The sequence below is a fragment of the Stigmatopora nigra genome, chromosome 2 (assembly GCF_051989575.1).
Source record: "Stigmatopora nigra isolate UIUO_SnigA chromosome 2, RoL_Snig_1.1, whole genome shotgun sequence".
Lineage (NCBI taxonomy): Eukaryota > Metazoa > Chordata > Actinopteri > Syngnathiformes > Syngnathidae > Stigmatopora > Stigmatopora nigra.
In genome coordinates, this window is record NC_135509.1 from 11,469,042 (window position 1) to 11,489,567 (window position 20,526).

The 20,526-nt window shown below is 37.4% G+C and overlaps 1 protein-coding gene across 1 annotated transcript in view; it reads right to left on the minus strand.

The window, feature by feature from the left end:
* cdh13 (cadherin 13, H-cadherin (heart)) overlaps window positions 1-20,526 on the minus strand; it is a 137,231-nt gene that overhangs the window by 90,999 nt on the left and 25,706 nt on the right. Inside the window, exon 2 of the mRNA XM_077710933.1 lies at window positions 3,420-3,537. Coding sequence (XP_077567059.1) covers window positions 3,420-3,537 — 118 coding nt within the window. The remainder of the gene's footprint in view (window positions 1-3,419; window positions 3,538-20,526) is intronic.

Here is a 20,526-nt window from a genome sequence, read left to right on the forward strand (position 1 = left end):
GCTGGAGCCTATCCCAGCTGACTTCGGAGCAGAGGCTGGGAACACCCTGTATTGGTGGCTGGCCGATACAATAAGAACAAAAGGAATTATTTGACAAGATTGATTTTGAAAAGCCAAGTAACAAACTCATCTATATGGCACTCTATGCTTGGCCTTCACAATGATGTTTTTGAAAGCCCACTTGAAAGATGTAGCCTTTGAAATGCTTGAATGACAGTATCCAATTCTTTAGAGGAGGGGAAAGAAAGCATAAAGGTATAATTTATATTTTAGATTACATTGGACTGTTGCATTGTTGCAATGTTTAGCTCCTAAAGAAATACCACAGGAGTCTTAAAAGGTCAACTTTACAAATACATAGCTTTTGCACATTAAAAGCCTGTTTGAGTTGTGCATCAATCAGTTGGTTGTACATCAAACATATCTGATTATTTGACAATAACAATGGAGGGAATAAATCAATCCTTACAACTGGATTTTGACTTTTATTTATTGTCATGTCTGTTTAATCAGATTTATTCATTGCTGAATGGAAATATATTCCTTTTCTCAACTGCTTATCCTGACAAGGGTAACATGGGGTGCTGGGGCCTATTTCAACTAACATTGGGGACCAGGCACGGTCGCATAGAACGAGGAGATGGACAACCATTATCACTCACACTCATACCTAGGGGAAATTTAGAGTGATCAACCAGCCTAACGAAAACCCACGTAAGCTCAGGGAAAACATGAAAAATCCACACAGGAATCTGGGATCAAACCCTGAATCACAGAACTGTGAGACCGACGTGCTAACCACTCAACAACCGGGCCTCCCTTGAATGGAAATTGGTACTTCCTTATTTGTAGATGGATCACAATAAAACTTGGTATAGGTATGTGCTGTGAACAACCAATGGCTATTTCTATTTAATTAACTTTGCCTTTACTTTCTGAGTTAAAAAGTCGAGGGAGCCTGGCCATTATACTTTAGCAAACATAGTGAAAGAAGAATGAAAAAAAAACAGAGAAAGACTCAAGAGGGAATGTTTGCATATTGTATGCAAATGCGAGGTATATATGTTTACATACACGGCCAATAGCCAACATGGATATCCTTGAACTCAAGTCTGTGCCAACAGGTATCCCACTCACCACTAGTAATTATATGTTGAGGTCTACATTAGATAGCAAAAGCCTGAGCTGAATTTCCATAAATCTGCATGTGTCACCGGGCTGGGCTGTAGCCTCTGGCATTTACAACAAATCCCGCAAACACTCGCTGCTTCTTTATTTATTTCACATTCAACAAAACGCCGGTTGGCAACGTAAAATGAGATAAATGTGCTCTGAGAATTTATTTTTATAAAAGTGAATGCTTTTAATTGTGCCATCACTTTTCTCATTTCAAAAATGACTATTAATGCAAATATTTTGCATCACCAGTTGAATATGTTTTTTTTTTAACTTCTTACATGAATAAATTTGCTGCTATTGTCTTCAATTCTCCTCAGTGGAATAATACTTAAGTATTGTTGTTGTTGTTATGAATAGCAGAGTATCTAAAATGAAGTACTAAGCAGTATGTTCATACATGTGCAGGCATATATATGGTTCTGTCTAAAACCTGTGAGCAGAAGGACCACCGAATTGGGAGGTGTTTCTGCTGACAGAAACATATTCCAGGTAATGGAACCACTCTGTCGTCCCACAGCAAACCACTAAAGCGGAACTGAGCTCTGTCTCCTACTACATGCTCCACTGAGCCTCCAGATGACAAAACGCTTCACTGGGTGACTAAAATCAAACAAAATAAAGTTTAAAAAGGTGGCTGGAAAAGATTGGAGTTTGGAGAATTTCTTTTCACTGTGTCGGTAGGAAACGCTTTCGCCAAAGAAAAACAACTGCTGGAAAAAGCCCGAGGCCAATCAGTATTCGTGCGACAAGGTATGACGTAGAGGGGCAAAACATCCTGTGCTGTAGTAGCATTGAATTTTACTCAAGAAGGTATTAATATTATTTATAATCACACACTAAAAATGAGGCAGATGAAAAAGTGTTCTCTAAGAAATGAATAACTGTTGTTTTGACAAAGAGAAAACAATATAAACACTTTCTATAGTCTGGCTGCAAAACTCATTGGATTATCATAAAAATACTTATTGTGGAATGTTTATAGTCAACTGGACTACAAAACATCGCCATGGATATCTAACTGTACAAGTATCCATGTTGCTTTAATATATAATTTAAAACTTGGTTCATCATTAATGCGGCTCTGGGGAAAGAGACACCAAAAACTATAGCTAAACAGCTTTTTATTTATTCAAATTATTCAACATTGTCCCATCAAATAATCTCCGTGCCTGACCGCCAGCTTTCAAAAGTGGAATATTTTTTTTCTCCATCTGAAAAGTGGTTTGTAAAGCCGTGGAAAGTCAGCATGTGCTACCATGGAGGAAAGTGAACTGTAAGCGGATCGAGAATGAGTTGAGGCCAACTCCTGAGAGGTGAGGTAGCCCACACTAAAATGTAGCTTGGCGAGTGTTGAGAACGCTGTGGCAGCCAAGCTGAGAGGAAGTCACTGGAAGTTGTGTTTCTCCAAAAAGTATTGAATGCTTCTTCTAAAACATGTGGCTTATGTATTAAGACGTACGAAACAATGTGACCAAAGGCTGTAGGAAACAAGACGAGGTGACTGCCCCAAGCGGTGGATACAAAATGGTGTATCGCATGTGGTGATATCATCGTATTGGTTGTGGTTTCTGATTGAAAGGCTATGCAGCATGCCCGGCAATCGACTTATTACCGCTTTTGAAAGCCAACGTCTTTGCGTTTGCCATCAGAACGAGAGGCCGATCCACAACCCAATCGTTCTGGATTGCTGTCACAGCGTCTCTGTGTAAACGGCCGCTTAGATAATGCCAGTCACTGCTAGAATACTAAACCTATAATGTGTTCACATTTGAAATTCTTGAGCCTTTCGGGAGAGGATGCAAAAGAAGGGAGAATTCACGTAGGAGACTGCCGCACATACAAGTAATCTCAAACATCTCTCTTTATCATTACAGGCCATTGGCTGAATTGATTACTTAGTAATGGGGTCGTTGTGATAAATGATGTTCTGTCCCTGTACATACAGTAATGATCACTGTATGTGTATGACCCATTCATCACCAACCATAGTCTTCTATCATTGAATTTTGAGCAAAATTTGCAATCATGGTGATAAATACATAGCCACAGGTTGAATTCTGCTTAGACTGCCTTCATTAAGCCAACTCTCCAAATGGGTAAGTGTGAGAAAGTTAGCGAGGTTGAATAGTTGTACTAAGGTGATGCAAACTTGATTTAGTTTTAGAATCCCACATGGATTTTTCTCTCTATTATGCAGGCTTTGTGGAACGTAATAATGGGAAAGAGTTCATTTCACTGACCTTGTAGAAGTGGCAGACCTTTCTGAAAAATTCTCCTGTTTGCAAGCTGGTAATGTTTAACCTGAAAGCCGGGCACACAGCCTTCCGGGTGTCCTTCCTGTCGGCCACCCACCGAAGTCTGCAAAACAAAGTCCAAATATCATTTTGTGCTACCATTTAATGTCACCACAGTGCCATTTTCCAATAAGTACAGTAAATTGAGGAGCACAGCCTCTCGGTCGTCTCTGTGGAATTACTGTCAAAGAGGTTCTGTTTATGCTAATAGGCTGGGCCTCACTATGTACTTTTGTAAGTGGATTGGAGGGATGTCAGTGCACTCTCCTGAGGGTTGTCTTACTGTTGGCAACATTTCCTGCTGCTGCAGCAAGAGAAGCCTCACTGTAACTTAAGCTTTAGGAAAGACAGCTTGAAATATCGGAATTAATTATATGCAAGCCTCTGATAAGAGCTCCCCACATACTGAGCCACACAGGATGTGGGTCAAGAGATGAACAACCACGAGCTATTTTTATATTGACAACACGTTACCTTTTGGCATCTTTGTGCAATATCTATTTTGAATTGTTTTTTTAATTATTTGATGGGATACGGGACAAAGTGCATTTTAAAATGCTGCCAAACTTGACAGTTGTACTGCAGATACTACACTTCCAAACTTTTGAATAATTAATTTGAAGAGAGACTATATCCAGCAACCTTTCGAGTCTATATTTCAAAGTGTATCAAAATACTATAACTGATCTGCACTTGACTGCTTTTTGCTACCATTCAGATCAATTTGGCCAAAAGCAGCAGTGAAGCAGCACACAAGATGAACACCAAAAAATGCCTTTTTTTGCACATAAACTACTTGATGAGAGGAAATGATGATAGGTAAGAAATTTGTTGCAAGAATTGGTCACCTGTAATCTTGTCTCAAAAATGGAAATGCAAAACTGAGTATTATTTAGCTTTGTTTCGTTTTCTGGGTATGATTTCATCATCACAAGTTAAGGATATAAAAAAAATAGCCTTGTTTATCAGAATGACTGACATGACAGATGTTTTTTTTTCAAGCAGCCTCTATAAGAAAGACAGCAATCATTATGCATGACAATCAGTTGTGAAAGATAAGCAACATTTGTTACTTTCATTCTGATAATTAACAAAATGTAAAATGTATTTTTTTCTACTTAGTCCATTGCTTAGTAAGAAGACATTTAGGCAGATTTGGATACATTTAAGTGAAGTGGCATATTGCCAGCATTTGGCCACGTTCGCCTTGCCAGACACAGAACACATTGTGCAAGTTAGAATAATTTCACGTGAGCTGTCTGTGTGTACTACGGTGGTGAACGAACATTGGCAGATGTTCAGCAATGGAGGTCATTATATGTTTTGTCCCGGCAATGTAATCACAGCACCCAGGCAACCTGGCTGATATTTTTCTTTTTCTAGCTGTCAAAGTTGTCATTCATTTTGTGACAAGGCATACTGCATGTCGTCAGAAAGTCCAAAGAGATTTTACACATGCGTGAAAATAACATTTTTACACATGTTTTACTAGTTTGAACCAACCATTATAAATAATTTACAGTGTGGGGGACATATATAATCCAGATTCACTTACTGCTACGCTTCATAAAAATGCAAACGTTGCCATTTCTAGCTATAGAGAATATAAAATTGGATCCGCTCTCGTATCTCTATCAGGAAGCTATTTTTAGAAGGCATTAAAAGGTGAAAGTTGTGTGGCACAATCAATTGGTCATTCATCTTAATCATTCTCCTGACTCTGTAAATTCTACTTTTGATTTTTGTCTTATCATGTTAATATTTTTTGTCATATCATTCAGGCCTATAAAAAAACTACATTTATGAGTTTAAATCTTCAAAAGGTGTGTCATTAAATTAAGAAAAGAATACAGGCTAAGGTTATAATTGTAATCTTGAGTACTGAGAATTTCAAAACCACACTGAAAACTCTATGTGCAGCAGAACACTAGTTGTACTACCAACAGTAGTTGTCGAATTCTTATTCCAGGTACTTATTGTGGTCCAATTGGGAGGAAACCGCAAGGGGTTGACACATAACAACAATATTAGCTCACCAAACTAATTTTCATGTAATTTGATGATGACAGTTAAACCTCAGAGAATAACTGGGTAGGCATTCAGCAGCATGTGCGAACAAATTGACCAAGTAGAGATGTCAAACAAACCAGGAGTTACTTGAAAATAAGAAATCTTAAAATTCAAGATATTACTAAGTGGTAAATATTATAATTTGTCCACCTCATGGTGCAGTGGTTCACTGGCCTGAATTCAGTGCAGGCAGGCCCGGACTCAATTTCCACTAGTGGTGGTATGAATGTGGGCGGCAATGACCGTTTAACTCTCGGTGTGCCCTACGGCTGACTGCCTAAGCTGGGATAGGCTCCAGCAACCCCCACAACACCTACAATGATATGCGGTACAGAAGATGAATGCTACATACAGAGAGCTTTGTTTTTTTTTTAGCTGTTTTGTCAATGTTTACGATTGTTCCGCTTAAAATAGCATTCTCCAACACAACATTAAAATGTTATTCATCTCGCCTGGTGTGCCTCTCTGTGCCTCACGTAGATTGCTGTGTTTGCCAGCTATACTGAAAGACAACCTGCCAAAACTGTGGCATTTTATCCCACCACTACCACTTCTGTACGGAACAAGCTCTCGATCTCACTTCACCGCCGCCCTGTCCACGTAAATACCAGTGCACATTCCTGACCGTAAGCCTGCAAGGATACAACTACATGCCAAGTTGCAGACGAATAGAGACAATTGATCGGGCTAGGCCTCTCACACATGCACTTGGCAGGTCAGCCAGGCGTGGAGCACCTAAATCATGATACCATGTGGTACCTGGCATGGGTCAGTGGACCATGACAGCCCCCACTGGGCCTAGAAAATACAATGCAGGATCAGAGGATGAAGAAAGAAGTAGTACCACTGTAAATGGAGGGTTGCTTCAGTCTAAATATAACATTCCTGTCAATCAAAACCATTAATGTATTCACTGCCATTGACATTGTTAGATTGTGTTTTCAAATATTTGCATATACAGAGAAATTTAGAAACATTCTCCTCACTCGCTAAATATCCCAAGTAAGTAGCCAGGCTGAAAACCAAGAATAGAATTGGCAAGGGTTGTTTTTCGTAAACTTGTGAGATCAAGGGTTCAATCCCCGGTGAGTCTGAACCTCCCTTTGTGGAGTTTGCATGTTCTCCCCAGGCTTGTGTGGGTTTTCTCTGGGTACTCTTGTTTCCTTCCAGATACCAAACATATACATGGCAGGCTGGTTAAAAGATATTTACGCATTGAATTTAAGAAATATTGGGTACATAGAATGTTTTAGTCCATTTCTGTTAAAAGAGATGGCACTCTGGGCTGACTTAACAGCCAGAACCCTTTCCCACCACATAAAAAAATGATTTCTCTAACAGAGCAGGGGCTCACAGGTGATTGGCCCACTGATTAATTCAAAGCACCTGAAATGATACCCGGCCTGGACGACCACATAAGTTGGACTCAGCTCATTGCACTCCAGAAACAGAATTAGCCTGGAAACTTTGACTGTTGTCAGGCCACTCGAGCAGGCAGCGACCATTGGCATGCAAATTCATCATCCCCGAGGGGGGTTGTAATGTTGTGTGCTAAGTGAGCCGATATAACCCTGACAGTATCATCTCCTCAGTGCCACTGCTCAAATCCCTTTTCGAGTTGACAAGCTCGTCAATATTTCTACCGCACACCTCATTTCGCTGCACGCGAGCAGACGAAGGATTGTGAAGGCTAGAAAAACAACAGCTTCAGCTACACTCACCAGCTGCTATCCAATGCAATTCATTTTATGCACCTTGCTTCTTCTATGTTAAGGATTTCCATGTCAGTGGACGGAATTTCCACTTGATGAAAATGTTTTCCCGCATTGAAAGGCTAGTTGTCTCATAAGTCCGTGAGGTAAACTAAACGAAACGTGTTTTCACTCATCATTGGGAATATTATTTGTTAACAAATGGCAACATAAAGTCTTTACAAGTGGCCCACTTGACCATGAGAGTGGCAGAGAGAAATTGTGTGTGTGTGTGGCAATTGTTAAGTGTGAAGAGTCAAACTAACTGATACTGATGTGTAATTGTTCTCATTAATTTTGTGTAAGTGCCACCCAAAATATAAAATAGGACAGTAAGCATATCTGTTTTTCTTTCAAAAGCTACAAATTGTGTTACAGTACAGTTTCCAATGAAATGACGAGAAAGAATAATTGCAATTTATAGACTTAATTCAATCCCTGCCATTGGAAAAATTAAACTTCCTAGCTTAGTCAGACAGAAATTTAACTGGGAATGGCTGGGAGCCATCTGCCATGACTCCAATTAATGTTGAGCCAGTGGCATGCAGTGGACAGATTTACCAGAAACAGCAGGCATACACTTGGCAAATAACTACTACTGGTTACTTTCACTTTCTAGAGTTTATGTATTTTTAGTTTATTCATTTGGCTTATGGGCTTGATGAAATTCTTATTTTTTTACTATCACATAATTGGTTAATAAATGAAGGTGTTGATGTAGTGATCTTGATTTTTTATTTGTCAAGTTGGACTTTTAAGATAGTTTTTTCCCCCCAAGCACAAAACCATTGAATTAAATTTTCTTTAAATTCCCTTTTTTTAATTAATGAGGCAAGAAACAACATTAACGTGCAATACATTTGATCCATTAAGCATAATCCCATATAGACATTCTAGACTTGATGCAAATAAGCATGCCTCATTATGTCCCTATATCTATTGATGTGATTTTTCCCTTGTTGGTCTGTTTTTTTTTTTGTAGTTTTATGTTCTGTAGTCTCCCATTAAGCATAACATGTTATGTTGCTTGCAAGGATAGAAATCATGACATAAATAAATTAGATTATATTCAAATCAGATTAGGAAAAAAATGGACAAACCAATGTCTACAAAAACAACCCAAAAATGCAATTTAGACTAGGAACGTCTTTGAGACTGCCCATAGAAATTTTCCAAAGTGAATTTAGAAAATTTCTCTAACTAATTGCAGGAATTAAATTCTTTTGATGGATTACCAGACTACTCAGTGGTAACCACATTTCAGAACAAATAGGCAACCGCATTCCCAAATGAAGCTGTACATCCAATCCTATTTTATCCTTACAAAAAAATGCAATATAAATTGAGAATGGTATTTCTGGCTGCTTTCCATCTGGGGGATCACATTCAGCAGTGACACAGAATTGGACAGATTATTCTGAAGCATGCATTGCTGTCTGGCTTCACTGCCCTTGAAAGACATAAAACAATATGGGTGAATATGTTATGCAGGCTTTCATATTGCTTTGTTTGCTGCTACTGGTAAGTCATTTCAGCATGTCTCCTGAGGGACAATAAAGACATATGATTCATCCAAGGCTTTTGGTAGTTGTGGAAGCCGTAAAAAACTGCACACTGCTGCAGCTCAATAATACTATAAACCATTTTAATTAAACAAAATTAATAAATATATTAGTCTGGCAGGAAATGGAAGGTTTAAACCGCAGATGCTCTGAATGATTATCATTGCTAACTGCTATGTTTCAATTTATAGAGTAAACCACACCCTAGAAAATGAGTTCTCTCACTAGGCATCATTGTAACATTATTCTTTCCAAAGGCAAATATACTGTTTGTATAAATTCTATATAGTTGTAATGCTTGTAAAACTCTGACATGGATCAGGTTATTATTCATCCTGCTATAAACACTGCATACATTTCTATTCCAATGACAACTGGCAAGTCAACCTGAGATCCACAATCCCACCTGAGACAAAAAAAAGCCTAATTATTATGTGTTCAGCAACTATTTCCCTGTCACAGACTACATCTTTCCGACATTCATTATATTTGCTGCACTGTTTCTACTCCTTTTTAACCAAAGGAGAACTGACAGTGCTTATTTGTTGCCTTTTGCTTCAGTTCAAAACTAATCATTACGATTTAATGTTATCATCTGGTTGAAAGGAAAACAACGGTTTACCATTTTTATTTAAAAAAATAGACGGATGGTGATGAAGCAATTACTGCTAGGTGATATGAGGATTATGCATGACTAGAATTAAAGTGAAGTATATATTAATCACTATCATCATTTATAATAAATCAAGGTGGTGAACACATACGGTATTACTATTATGGTGAGTGAATTAGTCCAGAGTGAACCCGAGCTCTCAAGTACGCTAGCAAAGCTCCCTGCAACCTAATGAAGAGTGAAGCAGTGCAGAAATGGATGTATAATAAATGTTTCTCTAGTTCAACTCCAGCCTAACTGACCTTCGCAACATCTCTGGCTGTTAGATGGGACGCTAATGTGTACGTTCAGAATTCTGTCATGCTGCAGTACATAAGTGTGCTGAAAAAAAATGGTGATTCAATCAATCTATATACAATCCTGGTGGAAGACCTGCCAGCCAACATCCTGTTTTGCAAATGCCCTTATCCACATACATTTGCAAAAGACAAATTGAGTGCATACCTGCTTGAGTACTACATTCGCACACCACATCAGGTGATGGACATGTAGTACATTACTGTTGTTTATTCTCAACCATCACAAACATTTTATTTATGCCACTAAACATACGCTTTCAATCAGTAATGTTAGTAGACATGACGTAAATAAGAACTAGTAGAAAATGAAAATGCAATATAGTCTCTAAGAGCATCTTCAAGCAAGAATGAAAAAAAATTACATGATGAACAGTATTTCAACATTTTAACTCAAAGGTCTGATAGAGAATGATAATGTTTTGTGCCATGAAAAGGCTGACTGTGCTTGGACGTCTATCACCATCAATGGAATCCAATTAGTTAATTCATAAAGTGGGTGTCCCTACCAAAACTTTTGGAACCGTTCCCAATATTTATTAGACAAACCCACTTTACAATTACAGAGATGACAATGCCATTACTACCCCCCAGTTGCTTAACCTTTTATTTTATAGTCTGATCAGCCTACCATGCAAGTTTTTGGAATGTGGGAGGAAACCAGAGTAACTGGAGAAAACCCACACAGGCCCAGGGAGAACATGCAAACTCCACACAGGCGCACCGACCTGGATTTGAACTCAGGACCCCAAAACTGTGAGGTTGACGCGCTAACAATTTGCGCCGCCAGCCGGCCTATATTCTAGGTATTAAAGTTAATGACACATTCTAGGGTATCATATTAGTCTCTCTGAACTGTAACGCTGCAGATTTACCATTCCGTCATTTCTATCAATCCAAACAGCCTGCCAGTCTAAATTTACATTCCATAAATACAATAAAGATTAATCTGCGCCAGCGGCAGCATATAGCTACTCCACTCTTGGACCAAAAATTTGACTCAACATTTGCAGTGGAATTTAGATTTGGATGGTGGGAAAAAAAAGTGTAGTATCTTCACAACAAGGACAAGGACTTGTAGAAACAAAACCTTATACAGACAAACTAGTTATCCCAACAACATTTTGTCAAATCAGTGTAACCAATCCTAGGGTGTTATACTTGAAAAGGCTCAGTTTCACAATACATTTGAAGGCTCCATAAACCTTTACTAGTATACTTAAAAAATACATGAACACATTTTTTGTCATGAATTGTTGCTAATGAATTCATAATTCTTTAGGAACATACTTAGTTAGAAACCTCACCGTTCCAATTCGGAGTTCTGGCCCAAAGAGGATATTGAGGGATTATTCCAATTTGAAATGAATATAGGCAACTAAACTTATTTTAATATTTAACACATCATCCCAGTATCACGCAATTGCAGAGGCGCAAAACTAGCGTTTCCTGCCAAATCATGGTTACATTTAAATGACATTTTATCCCGAAACCTCCCGCCAACCTTGATGCATTACGTGTTGCCACATGCATTATGACTGATGGACTATTGACAAATTTCTGTCCGAGCAATTTGTAACAGAAAACAGAAATGGTTAGTGTTTCAGTTTATTTTTCCCATTTGTAAACATTGCATGCATATAAATAGAGTGGTATTTTCTAATGCCACTAGTTACTTTTGGTAGGTCTCCAAAAAAGGCTTAAAGACAGATTTACTTGCTGGGAGCAAGATTTAAGAGTAAGTGAATAAAAACTCTATTTAAAACCTCTCCTGGAACTATTTGAGAATATGTTTTGCAAACATGGTATCTGGTAAGATGGAGATGTATCAAAATTACACAAGTGAAGACCAATATGCATGAAGTAGAAACACTATCCTGTAAGAGGTACTAAGCCTCACACTCTCAGCATAAACCATGTTTTAGCCGATAAGGTATACCAGATATATTTCTTACAAAGTAACCATTAGAACGGTATCTTCATTGCCCAGAACTGGCCATACAGCAAGATTTATGCTTTACATACTAAATCTGTCCAATAACAGAGATGTGTTTTATGAAAAACTTTGCTGTAAAGTTGTATTTTTATTACCTTTGGCTCAAAACTAATGATACGTGTCCTATGCAGGATGACTTTTTCCATGTCAAGATTGTGATACGATCTTTGGTCTAATCCTATGAGGGAAAGTAATCTAGATTTCATCAAAATGAAACGATTTGAGTCAAAGGAATAATCTCGAGAATTGTCGTAAATGAATCATGTTGGTGTTTTGTTGGTTAATGGGTTCATGTCTCTTCAGACAAAATCAATGTGTTAAATTCTTGATTTAAGTTATTTTTAAGGCTGACACAGACTACTTAATGTGCTTTAAATTATTCAGTACAAATAAAATCATTTACCCCACAATTGAATCAATTATATGTGAACATGTAGTGCTAAACAATAAGAGGATTTATATGACCAAAGCGATCTATATTTGTTTTCTAAAATATACAACTTAATATATAATTATGAATTCAAAAGAATATGTAACATTTGTAACAGGTTAATCTAAAAAAAAGTCAGCAGGGAAACTGAAACTATTTAATATCTACAATGATCCGACATATCTATGTAGGAGAATTTTTTCTATATCACACAGCACTATGAAAGTTTATTGTACAAAGGAAGGCGCAGAAGATCAATTCGACCCAAGGCAGCAAGAAAATAACATAAAATCTTCATTCTATACAAAGAACTGGAGACCAAATTCTGGAAAAGTACACTGAGTCAGTCCTTGATTGTCTTTCTGAGTAAATGCAGTGTTTTACTATAATTCCTCCCTTTTGTAAAAGTCTAACTATAGGTAGAGATATTTATGGCTTCTTTGTGTTAGTCCGTTATTGAGCTTGCTTTTATCTAAAGGTTGTGAATAATTGCTCTTAAATTTGCATGTGGATTTCTATGCCTGCACAGTGGAAGAAGTTGTTTAATGCTGCAGATAAGCCAGATCAAAATCAGCACTCAGGAACAAGGACTCTTCAAAATGTGTTCAGTTTAAAAAAAAAACCCATTGTTAACAATTGCCAAGTCTGTGGTGAAAAGATTTGAATGAGTCACTCAGTCGGGAAGTATACATTTTGCCTTTCTCACATTCTGACGCCCCTTTGACCTTTATCCGAGCCTGTTTTTATACTATTGCAGGTAACTGAGTGTCTACACTTGTGTTTAACTAGCCCAGCCATTGAATACTACTTTGTGTTAGTGTCTATTGCCAGTGCATCAATGTTAGAAGCTAAGACATGGCGAACTTCTTTGTTTGAGGTTTCTGAGTTTTCTGACCTGCCCACATTTTTAAAAACAGGTGTTTTTGTGTTGTTTTCTTGAGCTGGCCTGTGTTCATCTCCAGGTCAATAAACCTTTCTCCTCAACCTGAGTTCAGCTGTGTGTTCATTCCTCTTGTGACAAAATGACACAAGACCATAATAAAAAAAAACAACCATAGAAAACCACGATATAACCTGAAAGACACATTTTTCTTCACCATTTTTAGTTCAATGACTCGTCTTTTTTAGAACTATTTAATGAAAACTTGAAATTACTTAGCCTTTATTATTTAATATTGCAAGAAAACGAGTGTTCAAACCACCGAAAGGGTAATTTTTCTACTGCTTACCTCAGCATAACACATTAACCCCCCAAAAACTCAATTATTTTGTATTCAAGCCTCACAAAACTAAAGTAATTTGAATACCAGCATAAGAATAAAAATATACATATCTGTATATCATGTACATGTACTATATATTAGATGGTAATGCATAATTTAAGGTAGATGTCAATATTTAGAATAATCTTTGGGTTGCTTCTGATTAGAGAATACATAAAAAAGTCACGTCGGATTTCTAATCTTTTCCTGAGGCTGAAAAAGTGGCGATGAATATTGCTTTGAAAAGGCAGCATACTATCTGGGTATTAAGATTTTAAAATGTCTTTCAGCTATTTCTCCAAGAGTCTTTGATCTAACCCTCGTGTAGTTGAACCTCATTAATGCAGCATTCCATGCAGCCAATCAAGTTGTCTTCAAGGCATTCAATATGGAGAAGTAAATGAGGGCAGAAGCCAGGCGGGTTTGATTTAACTGTGGTTGTTTAAATTGGTTATCGGCCTTTTTTTTTCTTCTCCTTTTCAGCAAAGGCTCCGGCACCCCTGTGACCCTTACGATGGTAAGTGTAACGGAAAATGAAAGAATGAACATTGTTAAAATACATAACGAAACTTCTCTTTGTAGTTTATGAAATCAACATGATTCATTCATGTTTCTTTTTCTTTGTTCCATGTTCTGAGCTGCTCTTTAAGTGATTATGACATGGAAGATGTGTCAGGAAAGTGAGTTGTCACTAGGCGCCAAAAAAGATCCATTTCAAATCAAACTACACTACAAATCTTGTTTCTCCAATAGAAAATATCTAACTCTCTAAACACCCTATTCAAAATATATATATTTAGCCACTCAGCTCGACAAATTGAGTGTAAAAGATGAAGGCCTGGATATGTCTTTTGCAATCCGCTGTGTTGATTCTTCCGTGAAAGCAATGGCAGCAGTGTAGAAAAACAAAAGCGGAACACGGAGAGAGCGTTACAGTCACGTAGTGATTCATTGTGCTCGGCCAGCAATTGTAGGTACGAGCACATCAGTGAACAAGCAGTCAAACGGTGAAAAACAATGCCTTATTGTTGACGTGCATACGAATTAGAACACTTGCTTGCGCCGCTACTCCTAAAGGGAATTCATCCGAAAAGCGCAAAAAAGAAAGGAAAAAATCTGGATGGAAGTCTGCCTAATCTCAGTTTGCGATTCATGTACAATTTAGTGGACCTATATTAAGAACACACAAAGTGTATTTTTAGTGGGTATATGTAGTTTTGTTTGTGCAGGAAAAATCAATAGGTTTGCCCTGGGCACATTTATTTCTTTGATAAAGTCAATAATGGGCCAAAAAACATATTTCAGAATCTCACTGGGAGAAAAGTGAGATATTACATTCAATAATAATTAAATTTGCAATTGTAAACCAAAACAGACTTTGCCTGCTGTCAAATTAAATGATATACGGCAATTTAATGTGTGATTTTTCGACTTTTCTGGCACACAAAGGTGGATGTGGAGCAGGTATTATTACAAATATTTATCATTCAACAAAGTCAATTTTTCATAACTCATGGAAAATCTATATATATTAGCTTTGTTTCGGCCCAAACCGACCACCAGCTCACTTTTGGCAAAAGAAATCACCTTTCAAATCAAAAGGGAGCCAAAGGGAGGCAGAGCAGTAACAAGTGTCACCCTGTCACCTGGGGACCATTTGTCAACTTGGTGGAGACTGAATGCGAGCATGAGGACTACTGATGGAGTTGGCAAAGGAAAAGAGCAGCAGCAAAGGACCAATGATGAGCCTTGATGTTTTTGGAAGAGGGTGGGGTTTGGGGGTGTCAGTGTTCTCAATGAATGGCCATTCATATAGAGAGGGAGCCAATTATTTGATCCAGTGCTATATTGAAAAATGTCCTCAATTATAAGGGGTTAATAATTTTAGGGTTTGTTTGTTAATTTCAGAACTCCTATGGGGAAAAAAAGGGTAAATTAACGTCAAAGTTACATTAGGAAATGTTGTAGAATTGATTGAGTGAAATGCATATTTCACATAATGCAACTCAGGATTCTGGATCTTCTCTGAGGATCAAAGGGTAGGTAATTGTATTCTGGCTCACAAAATCGTTGAATTTTTCAAATTAAATTTATTGAATATGTAAATGTCTGTAATTGGAATGAAAGGCAGACATTATGCATGAAAATGCATCTGCTACTCGTAGCTGGCATGAACAAAACCAGTTTTTTTGTGTGAGTGAATTGGTTTTGGCATCATCTAAGAGGAGTGAAGGATTTGGACGTATGATGCAGAAATAATTCAAAATCCTTGTAATTATCCACATGGGTTTTCAAGGATGCAGAAAGACTGGCAGTTGTGCCACCCAAATTGTGTGTGGTGTGTTGCCACAAATCTCATACTAAGGGATCAAATTCAAACTCATTTAAAAATAATAATGTCTACTTTGGACTTTGAGCTCGAAAGGAGAATGTTTCCTCTGCAGTCTGTGCAAAATGTTGGTATTTTCAATATGTATTTAATGTTTACATTCTAATGGGAATTTCATGTTATTCATTCATTTGTTTTCTGAGTCGCTTATGCACAGAAGGGTCGTGGGGGTGCTGGAGCCTATCCCAGCTGACTTCAGGCACGAGGCGGTGCACACCCTGAATTAGTGGGCAGCCAATCGCAGGGAACGAGGAGACGGGCAACCATTCACGTTCACCATGCATAATTTTGGAATGTGAGAGGAAATTGTGGTACCCAGAGAAAACCCACACAAGCTCGAGGAGAATATGCAACCCAGGAGGACCGACGTGGTATTAAACCCAGTGTATGGGTATGAAAGTGCATGGTTGTCCTTCTCCTTGTGCCCTGCGATCGGCTGGTCACCGATTCAGGGTGTCCCCTGCCTCTGGCCCGGAGTCAGCTGGGATAAGCTCCAGCACCCCCCACAACCCTAATGAGGATAAAGCGTTACAGAAAGAGATGATAGATGTTTTATACAATCATGGCAGATTGATGAAACATCATGTTACAACCATAAATTTCTTTGTAAAGAATTATGCATTAGTTTTTTTAATTACATAATCTATTTGACTGAAAGCATATAATTAGCAACATTGATCACATAAGATCAACAGACAGATCAAATAAGATGAAGATCATGCTTGTTGCAGTTTGTAAACTTAAGGATGTAGGTAAATGACATATACCACATAATGAAAAAATGCATACTCTAAAGTTATTGCATGCTTTATCTATTGTAAGACTACAGAATGTTAAGAATCCAGATTGTGACAGTTATGAAGTTATGTGTTTTGCTGCATGTATCTTGAGCAGATGGCCACAGATCTCATCAAGCAAGACCTTAATAAAGCTACAGCTGTGAGCAAACCAAGTCAATCTACCACCATATGGGCTTTCCTTCTTACTTTGAAACACTCCGTTTCCGGCATGTCTTGTGGGATACTGTCAAATACTGTACAACAACAATTACTCCAAAGATTCAGGCTGCATCTATATGGTCACATTTTGAAACAGTTGGAAAAAATAACAAATCAATAGATGATTTTGTTGCTAATGAATTTTCACTGTAATTATTCATTCATTTTCCATACCTCCCATCCTCGAAAAAGGGTTGCAGGGGATGCTGTAACGCAGCTGCCTTCGAGTAAAATCCAGACTACATCCTAGACTGGTCGCCAGTCAGTCACAGGGCACACAGGGAGACAAACGCCCATCCACACTCCCAATCATACCACCACCAGCGGGAATTGAACCCGCATCCAGCAGCACTAAAGTCAGGCGTGTGAACCTCTATAGTATAGAGTATTTAATTACTTTTATCCAATGTAATTGGTTGTTGCAGCTGATTCATTAGCCTTAATACAGTCTCTTGATACAGCAAATCCATATGAATGATATTTTCATTGCTATTCTGTTTATTAGTACAGTGTATTCCAATAGTCAAGTCAGCCCATATTATGTTTTAACAAACCAGGGAATAACTTCATGATACAAGCATTCAGAAGTGGGGAAATAATGGGTTTTGAAAACAAGCCATATTGTGAAACCCTATTTCTTTTAATCATTGTTTGAAATAAGGTGAGTCTTAAGGTTCAGGCAACAATCAAATATTATAATAATGCCAAGGTTCCTGATTAGTTCCTAATTATTTTACTATTTGAATGGAGACCTGGTCATCTCACTTACTTTGTTTTTGTTGATAGTCTTTCTTCTTATTGCAGGAAAACAGGAAGTGCATGCAGGGCGGTGGTAACTCAAAAAGTTGAATTAAAGAAACCAAAAGCCAATGTGCAAACAAAGGCAACACAATACAAAAGGGAAAAAAATAAAAGCTAAATAATAGTACAAACAAGGGCAGGGCTTCATCAAGGATGCAGCAACAAATGAACAAACAAATGAACTTCAATACTCAGACATGTGTTAACGATACAGGGAGACCAGGTGGGTGAGAATAGGCACATGGGGAATGCAACAACAGCTGAAAAAAAATGGGCATTCACATAGACAACAAGTTAAACAGAAGGAAAAGCCCAGACTAAATAAAAAACACACTAATTACATTTGAGAATCAGGGTTCAAAGTTCACTATTTATTTTTTAGTTTGAATGTTATACTTAGATTTAATATTAAATTATAATAATTATGATTTTGGAAATATATTATTGGAATATCACTCAAATTCTACATTTGATTGTTTACATTTTTTTAAATATTTTGTAAAAATGTTTGTCCATCTTTTTGTACCAAAAATTAACCATATCAAAATTACACTAGGGTGTACCATTTCACCCCTAATTAATACATTTCATGACTGTAAGAATTTGTCAATATTTATTTAAATACTTTTAAGTGTTTTAAATGTGCATTCAACATGGGGTGTCCCAAAAGTCCACTAAGGACCAATATTGAAGTTATTAAAACATATCTAGAAGCATCCTTTTGGAGGTAAATGTGAAAATAACATGAAAAGTGATAATAATGTGTGAAAATAAATCACACATAGGTTACATTAAGTAAAACTTGCACCCCCTGCTTCCTTATTTAAAAGAAAAAGTGACTTATAGACTAGAATAGACTGTGGTCTAAATTATTGCCATTACCTACTGGCATTTATGTGTTTTTTTTAGTCCAGGGTAGTGAATGACATAAAGCATAAACAAGTTCACCAATAGCTGGCATCCAAAGAGAAAAAGTATGTATGGGATACAATCCAGCTATGAAAATGGATGGATGCAATATAAAAATGCATTACTTGACACTGTGATTTAATAAATTCTCTTGCAGCAGCACCACTTAAAAGAATGTAATATAAACAAAGGCCAGCAATATTTCTCAAATTAAATTGATTAAACTGTGTTAATGGTATGGGAACTACAGAGAGAATGATTATGAATGAAAGCATTACTCATATTAGGAGACCCAGGTTATATTATGAATAGACAATAAGTGTGTGAGTGATTATTACAACATCCTGTCTGGGTCTTTTTTTCCTTTTTCCTGTTCTAATAGTCTGTGTTGTTAATTTGAGTGTTAAATATTATTGTTTGATATGCATATGAGGGTGAGTCAGCGCTTCAGCCACTGTAATATTCTTGGTTGACACATGCTCAACTGTATTTAGAATGTGTTTATATATTCAGGCAAATGGCATGACTTTAGACATCAAAATCTGGGCTTTTTCTTTTCTGCTCAAAAGTAGACATGCACACATGTACAAACACACACCCCCACACCATGTTCAAGGTTGATTTGCTTTTGCTTTAAGTAGCTATCTGGTCTTGTGCAGGCGGTGCCTCTATGACCACGGATGGCTCAACTCAGTCAAAGCTCTTCTGGCAGTGTTTATATTTTCAAGTCCATACTCTGCAATCCTTTTTCCAAATTAAAGGGACATTAAAAAATACTTTTAGTAACTTTGGCCAACTGTGGTTAAAGGTGAGTTATTGTAGAATTGCCCTCTGTTTTATGTATAACATGGGTGTCAGATTTGGATTGGTTCGCGGGACGCTTTAACGTCAACTTGATTTCACGTGGGCCGGACCATTTTAGATATAATATTTAGATTGATTTATTTTTAAAAATGGATTAAAAGAACATGGATTAAAAGCCCGGAATATTCAGTTTTTTTAATAGATCTAAAACAATGTTCATTTCAGTATTTTTGTATATTTTTATATTTTATAAAATGATTTTTGAACTAAAAACACAGAAAAATGGAATAAAAAATTACAATTATTGATTTAAAGGGGGTAATCAGGAAATTTAATATACATCTATACTCTTCATTTTAATGTGATCGTAAAACAGAAAGTCGGCACTCATGATTGACACACAAAATGATGCGGCGGGCCAGATTTGGCCCCCGGGCCGCCACTTTGACACATGTGATGTATAACATTGGTCAAGATGTGTTTGACCTGGATGACGCATTTGATCTCGCGGTTTGGGATTTGATTGCAATCAATTTTGAAAGTAGAACTGCTTTGCAAACTAGCAGATTTGAAATCGCTGCCAGTTTGACATCTCACATCTGCCTAATTATGCAAATACTGCCCAATTCCCTCTTGCCAGATAATCAACTCATCAGCTTGCTTCATGACAATACACCCTACTGGTGAATTCATGCACATTTGGCAAATTTATAAATGACTTCACCTTATTTATGGACAAATCCCAAAGCCTTTGGAACAAGGTCCAAAATCAGCTGGGATTGGCTTTACGGAGGTTGCTGGAGCCAATCCTTGTGAGGATGCGTGGTATGGATTATGACTGAATGAATTTTAAGTTCTTCGATGCTTTATGATAATTGACTAAATGGACAGTAAAGAACTAACGCCTGTGGGTATATTGAAAAACTAAGGCAGAAATACTGCCACTTTCCCAGAGGAATTCACACTGAATAATGTTAACTAACATAAAACAATGAATTAAAGGCATAGAGTTTGAATGGGTACACTCAATTTCCCACTTATAAAGCAATCTCTTTTCACATAAAGCAATTTGTGCTTCACCTTGATGTTTTAGGCATTCTGGTTCTAGGAGG